The sequence below is a fragment of the Nyctibius grandis genome, chromosome 5, assembly GCF_013368605.1.
Source record: "Nyctibius grandis isolate bNycGra1 chromosome 5, bNycGra1.pri, whole genome shotgun sequence".
In the NCBI taxonomy this organism is placed as follows: domain Eukaryota; kingdom Metazoa; phylum Chordata; class Aves; order Nyctibiiformes; family Nyctibiidae; genus Nyctibius; species Nyctibius grandis.
In genome coordinates this window covers 57,555,328-57,568,961 of record NC_090662.1, presented here as the reverse complement: position 1 = coordinate 57,568,961, position 13,634 = coordinate 57,555,328, and the positions used below count along the sequence as shown (strand labels likewise).

General features: G+C 44.1%; 1 protein-coding gene and 1 long non-coding RNA gene across 2 annotated transcripts; both read left to right on the top strand.

Moving 5' to 3' along the window:
• The first annotated feature begins 8,004 nt into the window (after positions 1 to 8,004).
• LOC137663802 (histone H1.03-like) lies at positions 8,005 to 8,616 on the top strand. The gene has a single exon (XM_068401362.1). The coding sequence runs from the start codon at positions 8,005 to 8,007 to the stop codon at positions 8,614 to 8,616; it is 612 nt and encodes a 203-aa protein (XP_068257463.1).
• Positions 8,617 to 9,321: 705 nt separating this feature from the next.
• Positions 9,322 to 12,725, top strand: LOC137664399 (uncharacterized). Its single transcript, XR_011048286.1, has 3 exons — positions 9,322 to 9,470; positions 10,454 to 10,674; positions 12,663 to 12,725. It is a non-coding gene; the product is annotated as an uncharacterized lncRNA (long non-coding RNA).
• Positions 12,726 to 13,634: the final 909 nt, after the last annotated feature.

Sequence of the window (13,634 nt, the reverse complement as noted above, 5' to 3'; positions counted from 1 at the left end):
TCCTAACCAGGGATGTCAGTCCCACTCTGGCACCAGCCCAGGGACCACACAGGTGCAAAGCATGTACTGTAAAAAACATAAGCTACCACATAGCACTCTTACACACTGAACAACTCTTCAAAACCTTTTTGCTCCCTTCTATGTGAAGACAGCTAACCTATCTTGCTTGCACCCCAGTGCCACCTTGAGATACGCCTGCTCTAGAAAGATGGCACAAACAGCCTTACCTGGTGCCAGTACCTGCTTCACCCCCACACCTCTGAGGAAAACTGGCAAGGAAGCATTACTTAATGAGAGCACCTTCAGATGCTGTGTGACACAGTGCTTTGGCTCTCAGCGATGGCAGAAGTGCAGCCTACACGGTGTCTGGGTGCCACCATCACTGACTGTGTGGCAAAAAAATGGGTTGCCTGCCAATCCAAATGTACCTGGAAGCCTGTCACATCAGTGCCTGGGGTGTCACCAGCCAGGGAGATGGCAGGTTGCAGACCAGCTGTGCATGTACTACATCCCCAGGGACACTTTGTCCGTCCATAGGTACCAAACGTACTGGCTTGGCTGCGCCAGTCCCCGCCTCTGCCCCTGCCCCCGCCTCGCTCGCCGTCCCCCAGCCCCGGGGCCGCTGAAGCTCCGTTTCCCGGCCTCTTCCTCTCCGGGCGGAGCGACGGCGCACAGGCCTTCCTTTTACGAGGGGCCCAGCGCGCTCCCACGACCGACTCGTCCTGGGGACGTCGTCTCAGTTGCCTCGTGTGTCGGGGCCCATCGCGCCCATGCGCCGGGAGTCGGCGGTCTTGCGGCCCCCGCGAATCTTTCGAGCCGATTGGGGCAGCGCTGGCCGAGAGAAGCGGCGCCGAAAAAGATTGAGAGCCACTTTCCCTGATTTCACCGGTCTTATTCTCTCCTGGCATCTGCTGGGCATGATTGCATTTTCTTCAATCATTTTCTCATTTTTCGGCAAGATGACGTGTGTTTTGCTCTTTTTCACAGTGTCATCATGATCATTTTGAATATTGCTGTACTGCTATACATGTAGCACAACATGTTTAACTTTCGCTTTTCAACATTTTGATATAAATTACCTAATCACTTGCGAGTACTAACCTTTTCCAAGAATGAGTGCAGATCTTACAGTTTGGTTTTGGTTTGTTTTCCTTTGTGTGTAGCACTAAATCCGTGAACTCTTAATCTCTAGTTCTTCTGATGCTGGGTACTGTACACAGGGAATGAATGTGACTGCACGTTATAAACTGCCTGAAACTGGTAGAGTTTACGGTGAATATGTTCGTCAGAAAAAATATGTGAGTTTATTTTCCTTTCTCCCGTTTGCCTTTTCTAGGTTTGGGGCCTACATGTGGCCTGGAACTCTTTTAAATAGCATTCTATATGAAAAGAAATATATATTGCCTAGAAGCTAAAGAACAATTGTTAATAACTTATAAAGCAATAGGACAACTACAGCAAATATAGTATAAAATATCCGTGAAAACTCTGAAAACAATTCTTACAGATTTTCTTAATTCTGTTTCCTGTCCTTTTAGCTTATCTCCATTTAAATTGTTCTTACAATTTTCTTCTTAGCTTCATGAATCACCAGCCTAGACCCAACAGTTTGTGGGCTTGGGGTTGTTTTTGGTTGTTTTCCAGAAAATCATCACAAAAATATTTTTATATGCAGATGAAATTCTGATTTGTATGTTACAAACAATAAGTTGACCTCTTTGTATTTCATCAGTGAGGACCAGAGTTGAAGATGTGAAAAGTGAGCATGTCCCCTGTAAACTGAATTTCAAAATGATTCCCAACTGCAGCAAACAGTAGAAGTCACTTTGAAAGGGCTACCCTGTATATGCCCCAAAGGCCTTCAAATATATGGAGCCTTAGAAAGCAAGTTTCACAAACATTGTATTTGACACTTTTCTGAATTACATTTCCACTCAGTTATGACTCATCTGATTATCTTCCCCCACTCTCTCTACTTCAGTATATGCTGAAGAATTCACCTGATAATCTCCTTATATGTGCAAGGGTTAAAATCTTCACAAAATAATAAAGCAGCAGGGTTTAGGCTGCTGGAACACATTGTCCCCTGAATCTTGGGGGTTTACTTATGAATTACAAGGACCAAAAACGGAGTGGAAGCTCCCTTACAGATTTACCTTGTTCCACTGTCAGTTTACAGCCATTAGGTTATAGGTAAATAATTATCTTGTGTTATGTAAATGCTCAGTTAAAAGATTCATCACTACAGTATTAAAGGACAAGAGGAACTTCAAGAATTAAAGGAGGAATGTAAGTCTCTCTTTTAGCAGAAGAGGCAATCAACATTTTATGCTCATATTACACAAAGTGAAAGAAAAAAGTCCTGTTATGTTCTTATGTTACAAATTTTTCTTTTCTTTTCTTTTCTTTTCTTTTCTTTTCTTTTCTTTTCTTTTCTTTTCTTTTCTTTTCTTTTCTTTTCTTTTCATGTTAAAACTGCACCATTGATTGAATAGGCTTTGAAGCAGGCAGAGAGACATTCCTTTCAGTGTAGAAGTACCTAGAGTTTGGCCTAAAGTAGCCCACAGAGCTTGGTCTGTTACACAGTAACAGGAATTAGGCTAACTGGTATCAGCGGAGTTGGGGAGCTCCATGTGCTGCTTTTGCCACGTGGAGGAAAAGAAAAAAAATTCCAAGTGCATTAGGAGTTTCACAAACACCCTTGACTTTCCTCACTACTATACCAAAACTTTATCTGCTTGTGCCATATCTGGAGTTTCCAAAGGGCAATAACTACCAGCTGCTTGTGGGCAAGAAGACACCATTCACATCTTAACCCTGCAATTCTGGAAGGAGCTCTAACATGATTTTTAGAAAAACATTGTAGGTCACCTCATTCTTCAGTCAGCTTTGGAAATCTACGACCTGGAAAATTATTCTTTCTAGCCCATACTTATTATTAAAGCTATACTGTCAACTAAGCGTAAGTTGTTCCTTCTTATCATTCTTGTCCTTGTGCCACTGAGCCAGCTTCAGCAGCAGCCGTTAGGTCTAATGTTGTACCAGAAACCGTTCTTGCTCCACACAAAAAAAAAAAAAAAAAAAAAAAGAAAATTTCCAGTCTATTGGAGCTTTTACATGCTGAGCAGCAAGGTTTCTGTCCTCTCAAGACTGCTAGTGGACAAAGGCTGGAAGATAGAGAAGTATTTTTCATCTGTATTTGAATGGTGTTTCGGTGATTTAAAAAGTGGTCCCATTTCCTGACGATGAGGCATGAAAAAAAAATACAATTTTGAGATGTCTTTCAAATGTGGAATACAGACTCTTCTGAATATTTTGCAATGAATATCTCACCACGAGCTAGGGCCTATATCTAGAAATTTGTCAGAAGAATAAAATAAGATTGCCCTATGACCAAGCCAAAAGCCTCACTGCTGTGGAAGCCACAATTCACAGTGAAGAAATTGGCAGCTGTTCATTTGTGCATGGTGGTAATGAAATACTGCATCAACATTTATTATAGGAAATTTTAAATTTCCTAGTAATTCTGGAAAATAAATGTCAGTAGGTGCAGAGGAAAACAATGGGAACCTAGGACTCTCTTAAGCAGAAGGAAGCAGGGATTCACAATTTACTGAACATTAGGACACTTGTGCTTGGTGTCAGCTTTGAAATAAGGCATAAAAATACAGGGCAACTATTGTATGGTGCTACCTACCCCTTTCTTCCTTGAAATAAGAACAAGGGTAGATGTCCAGTTTCAGTAAGCAGTCTGCATAAAGTTGAATAGATCCAAAGCAGGTGTGGGGTTTTGATGCAGAACCTGAACCCATCAAATTCTCCTATCAATGATTCTTTTCTTTTCCTAGTAACCTCTTAAAGAAATTCTGTGTAGAATCTTTCCATAAGCCCATGCTAAAAGTGCTTATTTCCTGGAAGGAAAATAACAACGTTTTAGTAAAATATTTCAGTATTTTTATTGACACTGATTCTAAGAACGAAGGAAAGTTGGATGGAGTGGCGATACTCAAGTACAACTTCTTCCTGAAGAAACAGGGGAATTCAAAGCCTGGGGAAGTCTTTCTGCTGTACCTATGTGTCCTGGTTTCACTGGGATAGAATCATAGAGACAATTTTATGTTCAGAAAAGCTGCACTTTTGAGAAGAATGCAGCACCCGATATAGTGGGAACAAAGTTGATAAGACACTTTGTTTTAGTTTGTGGCCAGCCATGGTATGCGAGTGTCCATGGTGATCAAGGCCGTCAGCAGTTTCAAGTTAGCCAGGTGCTTAAGATAGGAGGACCGAAAGCCAGGGCAGCTGACCCAGGCTGGCCAACAGAAGTATTCTGTACCATAAACATCACGTTCACTATAAATTGGCAAGTTTGCTGGCAATGTCTCTCTCTTCTCAATGGTTGTCATTCCTGGAGGGTCTTGCCCGTCATTCTGCTCCTGAGGCCTGCTCTCCCATCGTTGTGACTATCACGCTTTTGATACAAGACAGTTTAGTAAAAGTAGGCCTCAAAGTAGGCCCTAAAAGGTCTACTCTGTGTAAGCTTTAGACAGAATCAGCTTTCTTTTCAATAATTTTCCTTTCAGCTAAAATAACAATACATTCCGAAGCTAACTGCATGTTTTCCAGACAGTGTCTGCTTCTAGGACTGATAACACTTATAGTTGTCACTGACTCTTGTTTGTGCTTAGTCTTAGAGAATCCAAGGTCTCTGTTAAATTCCTCAGTAATTACAAAGAAGGGCCAAAGACAAACAAAACTGTGAACAACATCTTTGTATTGTCTAAAATGACTTTATTCACAGCTCTGGTGCCAGGAGAAGAAATAAATCCTGTAAGAACCAGAACAGTATCTCTTCCTCAGAGCCACCTGCGTGTGTCAACAGAAAGGCAACAACCACACTTGTGCAGAAGTGAGGTCATACAGTGGACAGCATAACTATGGGGGAATTACGACCACTAGAGACCCCTTCCCCAATTTAGTACACATGTGCAAAGACAATTACATAATATATTAGCATATGCATAAGGTTTCTTGGAATAGGTGGGCTTTTCTCGGGAATTGTATGAATATTCATTTTTCTATAATGTATATAAAGATTGTGCTTTTATCCCTGGGTGTGCATGCTAGGAAGAGAGATCCCCCATGCACCCAGCACTGCAATAAACCAATGTCGCCTTTCTAAACTATCATTTGGTTTAGAGAGTTTTCTTGGTTACTATTATCCGGTAACATTTTCACTGGTAAGACTTCCGCTGGAGCTGTGGTGCTCACATAGTTTGACATTGGGCTTTCACTGCTGGGAGCACACAGCTCGCAACCACTATATGGGCTGAGTATAACTCTGTATATTTTATATTAGCAATAATATTTCTTGTGTTATTTTATTAAGTCTGTTTCCATTTCAACCCACAAGTCTCCTTCCTTTTTCCAGTTCCCTTTCTTGGCTGGGAAGGGGTCATTGGGTGATAGAACAACTGGTTATTGTTTAGCTCTGGGTGCTGGCTAAACAGAGACACTGTGTAACTGCACCAAGTTCCTGTGTTGAGCACATGCTCTCTGTTTTGGGTTATATTCCACAGTGGCTGAAAACCTATATTTTAGTCTATGGTGAATGAGCAATTAAAATCCACTTATTGGATTACAATCCAAATACATGGATAGCTCTAGGTTATTATGCTTCAACATCCAAAAGCAAAATGCAACTGAACAAAAGAGACAGAGGGAGGCAAATGATCTGCGAGTTGCTTCAACACTCAGGTCTGTCCTTCATGTCTTTTGGTTTATGCCTGAAACGCGGAATCAAAATCTTTGATTTGACCTACATTGTAGGGGAGATCATAATGGTTTTTTCCTATAAGAACACACAGCTTGATACTACCAATCTGTCTTTTCCTGGTCACAAATCTCTCACATAACGAATGGGGATAATCTCCAATGTACAGAAATATATCTTACATGGAGCAATGACAGACTTGAGACATCAGAATCAAATCCCTAAACACTTTCCAGTTTCCAAGTAAGTCAAGAAACAATCATGAAAATGAAAGAAAAAAAAAAAAATGTTCTGTTTCCATTTCCAGGAATCTCAGAGTCCGTTTTTGCCTTAAAGTATTTGAGATAAATAAAAAGATTACCAGGAATCTTTCAAACACCGTTAAGGATGACAATATTTCTTGTTGTAGGAGTCCAGAGAATTGACAGAAAGCTGCCATTAAATGTGAATACCTTGAAAGAAAGAAACCACTTATATACAGATATCAATGCACTAGAGAGTTACAAAACGTTAGTTCCGTTGCCTCTGGGAGGACTTGAAATCTCCGTTCTTTGTTACCATGGGGTCACTACTACTAGTTTAGAAAAATTCTTTTCCTCAGCGTCAGCAGTTTTGATACATTATCCAGTCAGGTCACTGAGGACCTTAATCCTCCCCCATTACAGGAAACAACCATCAGATAAAATGTTCATTAAAATTAGTTTCCTAATTTTCTGGGTTTAATCAATACACAATGCACAGTTCTGCAATCTCACACTCTGCTGTTCTGTCATGCCCGTTATCGCAGCCAGATCTCCCAAAACACGTATTTACCTTCATTTTACAGGCTGAAGTGCATTCGCTGGGAGACCTCACAAAGCTGTAGATGTTCCTACTTTTCACCTCCAAGAAGAGAAAAAAAAGCCGGGATGTTGTACCGCCATTTCATTCGCCCTGTTACACTTTCTTTTCGCCCTGAAGAGATCTCCTCATCCGTTTTTAGGAGCTGATGATAGTCTGGTATCTAGTGTATGAAACACAGTATTACTGCAGCAAGACTAACTGCTTTGTATTAAAATGAAAGCAACATGACATTGAAAACGAAGGAAGAAAGTGAGAATTCATCCATTGTTTGGAATATGGAGCTGCACTGACCCGGGGAAGGAACCTTCTTGAAAAAGTGTAAACTTATATCTTACTTCTGAAAGGAATAAAGCGGTGAATCACCAGATGCTGCTATCAAAGCAATACACTTAGAGCATCAACATTCATTCATTAGAACAGAGAAATCAGTTTTGCATAATAAAGTGTCCTAATTACCAAACATACCCTCAAAGGACCGAATTTTCAGCTTTAACTCCCCGTCCGGCTCAAATTTCATTACGCTCCAGATTCTATTTCCCAATCAATTTTAATAAATTGCGATGCAAAGAAAAGTACTTTTACACGTTTTAAGACTGCAAACCGATATATTGCAATTGTAACTCCCCAGACTCCTGAATTTAAGCAACGAAAGCGACTTCGTTAAGGTTATGTTGTAAGTGCAATGACAGAGGGGCACGTCGGTGCTTTGTTCCACTGAAATACCGAAGCAAACGTAAAGTAACATCGTCTTTCACACACACATTTTGCTAAAGCAAAAATATCTCCCCAAAAGGCATTAGCTAAGACACCGTGGTGGCTGAAGAGACATTAAGTGGATTTACGTGATTTCGGAGGGAAGCGTCTCGGCCGAGGGAGCCAGCTCTGCATCCGCGCCCGGCACCACGGAGCGAAGCTGTGTTACTTCCTCGGCTTTAATATCAATTTACCCTGAGACCAAGCATTCAAACCACTCTGGTTTTTTTCCCTAACCTGGAGAGGACCTCCTAAAGCACAATATTTCACTCCGGCTGTGTTCATTTAGCCGTTGGTATAATTTTAATTTAAAAGATAAAACGAAAGTTTTTCCCTCCCGAGGTCTCTGCGGCTCCACGCCGCGGAGTTTCTGGCGTCACTTTTCCCTCATTCCAGCTCCTTCCTAAGGGAAACTCCGTTAGCTGGTAGGACAGACTTCCTCCTCCCCGCTCGGGAAGAAACGGGGTGCATCGGCCGTAAATTTCGGGAAGAAAAAGCCCTTTTTGGAGCGGGAAGAAACACAACGGGCGCGGCGGCGGGCCGGGCGGCCCGCACCAATCAGCGCGCGCGGCGCTGCTATAAAAGGGGGCAGCGGCAGCAGCGCCGCTATTGTTCGCGCGGAGCCCGCGAGAGGTGGCATGGCTGAGACCGTTCCCGTCGCCGCGCCCGACGTCGCCGAACCGGCACCGACTAAGGCTAGCGCTACCAAGAAGCCGAAGAAGACGGCGGGCCCCAGCGTCACCGAGCTGATCACCAAGGCTGTGTCCGCCTCCAAGGAGCGCAAGGGGCTCTCCCTCGCCGCGCTCAAGAAGGCGCTGGCCGCCGGTGGCTACGATGTTGAAAAGAGTAACAGCCGCATCAAGCTGGGGCTCAAGAGTCTCGTCAGCAAGGGCACCCTGGTGCAGACCAAGGGCACCGGCGCCTCCGGCTCCTTCCGCCTCAACAAGAAACCTGGAGAAGTAAAGGAAAAAGCCCCCAAGAAGCGGGCAGCCGCGGCCAAGGCCAAGAAGCCCAAGAAAGCCGTGACAGCGAAGAAGAGCCCTAAGAAAGCGAAGAAGCCGGCGGCCGTGGCAGCCAAGAAAGCGGCCAAAAGCCCCAAGAAGGCGACTAAGGCTGGAAAGCCCAAGAAGGCTGTGGCAGCAGTGAAGAGCCCGGCCAAGGCGAAGGCGGTGAAGGCCAAAACAGCCAAGCCCAAGGCAGCTAAGCCGAAAGCGGCCAAGGTGAAGAAGGCGACCCCCAAGAAGAAATAAATCATCCTGAAACAATCCCATCTGCCTTGCAGATAAACCCAACGGCTCTTTTAAGAGCCACCTAAGCTTTCCCCGAGAGATCTGAAACACTTTTTTTTTTTTACGTTTGCTTTGGTGGGGGTGGGGGTGCGCGCGCATTTTGTACTACCCTTCTTCGGCACTGCTCTCTCTTAAGGTCGATCCGGTAACAGTACAAACGTCGCGCTCTTGTTCTACACAGGTGCAGGGCAGCACCGCAGCGGTGTTCACCGCGGTACAGCTCACTTCAGCACACCCCCGCGGGTGCAAAGAGCTTCCCGGTAGCTGCAGGAAATCGGTGTGATTCCAAAGTCCCCGTGGATGCTGGGCAGCGCTCAGGACGCCCCGGCTCTTCGCGGGGATGGGGGGGTGGTGGTGCCGTGGCTCCCTGTATTTTCTCTCCGGTGAGCCGGGGGACGAAGAGCCGCGCTCCGAAGCGCTCCTGGCCGCCCCCCCGGAGCTCTACCGATTTCGAAAAGCCCGCGCTGCGCAGAGATTGGCCGCCACTCTCGGGCTTTTCTGCTGCACAGCAGTTTTCGGGTTAAACAGGCCCTCCACTTTTTTTTTTGTCACTCGGCGGAAGAGGCTTATGAACTTCCTGGGTACGTGCCCGTCTCCCCTCCTATGGGCTTTTTCACTGCAACTCCCTTCTGACCCCTGCGAACTCGTCCCTTCCGTGGAAATCGTAGGCCTTTCGAGTAATCCTTGCTGCTGTCCGTCGGTCCTCGGCTTCGGCGCTGAACCTCTTGCGCCTTGGAGCTGCCGGGCTCGGTTCTTAGCCGGATGCTGGAGGCTCATTTCGGCAACGGAAACGCTCGGAGGCAGCGCTGGGAGCGGTAGGAACCCGCGGGCGTCGCAGCCTCTCACGCGTCTCCCCCCCGCCTGCCCCCCAACCCTGCAGCCGCCTCCGTTTGCCAGTGACTCGGCCGTACCCTCCTTCGGTCCTTTACTGCATTCCAGCGATGCCCGTCCCTCCGCTGAGCTCTGCCTGGGCGCCAGCAGGGAGGAGCAGTCGGGGCGAAGTCGGGGGAGAGGTTGTTTCTGTGTTATAGTCACACTACAGGCAGGAAAACGGGGAATTTCATGGAACTACCTGCTCAGCTCTCAACAAAGATGTCTTATGTCAAGTCCGTAGCTGTTAATTTCGTATATCTGGAGGGATTACACGGAAACAAGGTCCCTGCAGTTTGGAGGAGAAATGTTGGGATAGGATTTCACCAGTATTCGTTTTGTTTTTTGTTTTTTTTTTTTTAAAAAAAGACTGTCCACGTCCTAAATCTCTGTACTAAAAGGGAAACAAATACAAAACAGAGCCTCTATTTTTAAGCCCGGTTCCTGAAACACTGTTCTTACTCTTCCCCTGCATTGCCTCTTAGGGTGCATCTGACTTTTCAGTCCTTGCTTGGGTTTATGACCTCTTCCTCTATATACCATACAAACCTGCATACACATCCGTGGTTTTTTTTTTTGTTTGGTTGTTTGTTGTGTTGGTTTTTTTTCCCTGAAATTATCAGGTCATTTCCCTTCACCCTGACAGCCCAAATTCCTGGGCTCACATTCCTGTGCCCTTGCTCAGGGTGGAGATGTGCCTACCAGACTCTCATAGTTATCATAAGCGAAGAATGTTGGGAGTCACACACACTAAATCTCAAAGGTTTTCACCCATCTAGGTGCACTGACCCGAGGAGGGTGGGTCAACTGTGATTTTCCAGCCCGCTACAACTACTTGGAAGGGAGTAGATTTTGACTGGGTACAGTCGAACAACAGGTACGCTGCTGTAGCAAACTTGATATTCATGCTTAGTTTATTTCTTTACAGCTGAACCTGAAAAGGCAAAACCCAGTTACCTGCATGGGCAAAACTGTATCATGCACATCCCTGCTAATTGAATTGACCTCGTCAGAATGGCCCTGGAACAAACATTTCAGCCTCTGGAACAAGTCGGGGCAACGACATCAGTTCACTCTTGGCCTGTTGCAACTTCCACTCCCTGTTCGCTTGGGGAAGGCATCAGGGTGCTGCTTTCCCTTCTCTGAGAGGTGAGAGGGAAAACTCAAATTATTATAACTTTTTTAAGAAAATTCAGTTGAAGCAGTTACCCACCTCAGATATTACAGTAGCTGAGATTTAGAAAATTAGCGCATTACTGAATACAAGTGGTGGTAGAGAGCACTGGCCTATGTACAATAATATCGGTCTAAAATACCTTTACAGTCAAAGAGTATACAGCTGTGGCTTCACCTGAATAGACTTTATAGCCCTTAGCTGGAGGTAGCTGCCAAATAATGTGAGAGATTGTTCCACGCTACAGAAAGTAAGTGCATGTGTATGCAGGAACACTGAATGGACTAGCTGTATAGGCTTCAGTGGATATACTGCCCAGTACTGGGACAAAATTAACATCAATCCAAAAAATCCTGTTAAACTTGTAAAGCTGAGCTGAGCAGCGTAGCATAGATACGTACTGGAAAAAAATTTTCCCAACTGGAAAGAAGAATTGCAGTGACAAAGAGCAAGAGTGGCCTGAGAAAAATCAGCTTGCAGGGACAAGTGTAATGTCATGTTTATGCCAATTGCACCACTGGCATACCAGTCAGTACCCTTAATTCATCGTTTCTCATCCTCCTTCCCCCTCAGCTTGTTCACTGCTAGCCCTGTAGATGCCAACTCATCTCAGCTGTGGGAGCAGATGTGCACAACTCCAGACTGATTCTCCCTCAGAAATATCTTATTTTAAATTACTGAGTCACTGCCACAGTGTCTGATCACCATGTCCCCCCTCAGGGCCCCATATAATCTTCAACAAGCCTCTCTCCAGCTACTTAAGCAGGCTCCTGTTCTGGTCGTTAGAGAAGTCGATATCCTAAGAAAAAATCAGGGGATACTGTTCTGCTGTCATGGTTCAAGTTTCTAGCTAACCTGCTGAGCTGAGGTTCAAGTGTGTGATTTATGGTCCATCTTGAAAAAACAACAAAAAGGTCTCTTTTAGAGGCTCATTTCTTAAAAATATCAAAGCTGTTTTATTATTTTATTTATTAAAAGGAACATCTTCCTTGCCTATCATGCCCATTTTGCATGGCCTCAACATGTCTTTGAAAATGGTCCATCTTTCTTGACTGGGTGTCCTTTCTAAGAACCAATGAGCAGAAACTTCCCCAAACATTTCCTACCACATTCAGGGGTTGTATTAATATACAAAAATAAGATTCCAACAAGACTTCTGTGCTATATGATGGGACATCTCTGTGGCCATGCAGCTTCTATTTATTGAACTTTTTAAACAGGCTGTGTCATGTCCCTAGCGAGTTCCACATTTGCAAAGTGCTCAGACTAATGCGTATTCTGAGATGAATAGCAGATTTCTTAAATTGCTACAATGCCCTCACTGCATGGACACTTCCTCACACTATGGACTCTGGGGAACATGAGTACCGCTGCCTGGAACACAAGTAGTATGGCAAGCAGAGCTTTAGGTTCTCGGGCACAAAACACATTTTGTCTGTTGTGAATAGTTCTGACCTGAGAACTGGATTGGAATCAGGCTGATCAGTGATTCTGTGCAACGATTTAACATGGAGAACTGAGCTGCTGCTGGTCAAAGAGTTGGTGCCTTAACAAGAAAAAAAAGGCCAGTGTTTAGTGACTGGCCATACTTTGACAGAAATCACAACTATCCACATTATGATTTTAAATGCTAAGCTCTCAAAAATTAGGAGGAAGGTCAAAAAAATGGGTTTAGAATTGCAAATCATTACAAGGAAGGCCTGCTTTCATTTGTTTTCTCTTCCATAGGGTCAAATGTTTATTTCATAGGTTTACTTACTTAGTAAATGGTGATATCAAAAGTCTGTGATGTTCCAGCACTGGAGAAAGAAAATAACGGCAAATGAATCCGTGAGTTAGATAAAGGTCTGCATACAGCAGAACAGACACTCAGCAACCTGGCAAGAATTCTGTTAAAGTTACTCGCTCACAGAATAATAAATCACTGTGTACTGATGAACACTTTTGTATTATGGGGTTACAGAATATTTCATCGGCATTAGTCACCACAAAGCCAGATTGCCTATCAGATTACCACAAAAACAGGTAATTTCTATACATGTATTTCTTTATTTCTTTGTTCTCCGCTACTGGGTTCTGTGCTTTTGTGTATCTTTGTGTCTTTTACTGTAGTTGTTGTCATGTGAAAGTAAGAGTTTATTTTGCATGGCCTCAACATGTCTTTGAAAAAACAACAAAAAGGTCTCTTTTAGAGGCTCATTTCTTAAAAATATCAAAGCTGGAGTTTTATTTCAAGTGAAAGTATTCCAGTACTAACATAAAAGACCTTCTGCATTTGTTAGAGAAAATTGGAAACTAGTCTTTGATAAAAGGCTGAATGATGTTAGTTCAGGTGCAAACATTTAAAATAGGGATATGCTGCTGTTGCACATCCTCAGTGGTAGTGAGCATCCTAAGCTGAATAAAGCAGAGAGAAAGCCCTTCATAGTATCCTGGGCTGAATAAATGGAGAGATATAAATATGTACATTTCGAGACTGAGTTTACACGTTCTCAAAAGGCAGGAGCTGAGTGGGGAGGCATCTATAGTGTATGGACAGGAAGGTGGGGACAGACAGTGTGGAGTACCCAAAAGGAAAAGTGCGATCTGAATATCATTAATACCAGACCTGTTCTCTGCTGCTCGCATGGCAGTACAGATTTGGGCCAGCTTGAGTTCAGGTACAGAACCACTTTTCATTTAGCAGCTTTGACTTAGCAAGATTGCACAATAGAGTTTTTCTGCAAATATGTGCCACCAGTTTCTTTTTTACTGCCTAAATCACAATGCACTCAGTCCAGTGCCGGGCACTGGGGGACACCAGCCATGTTTCTCTGTGGGGACTTAGTCATCGGTGTGACTCCTTCTGGGATCCCCATTCACTCTCCATACTCAATTTTGGACAACTCTTTCTAGATTTGGAGTTGTGTTTCATTCCGATTTTCACTTTGCAGAT

Excerpts from the sequence above, each read along its gene's own strand:
- LOC137663802 (XM_068401362.1), top strand. The coding sequence starts at position 8,005 with ATGGCTGAGACCGTTCCCGTCGCCGCGCCCGACGTCGCCGAACCGGCA.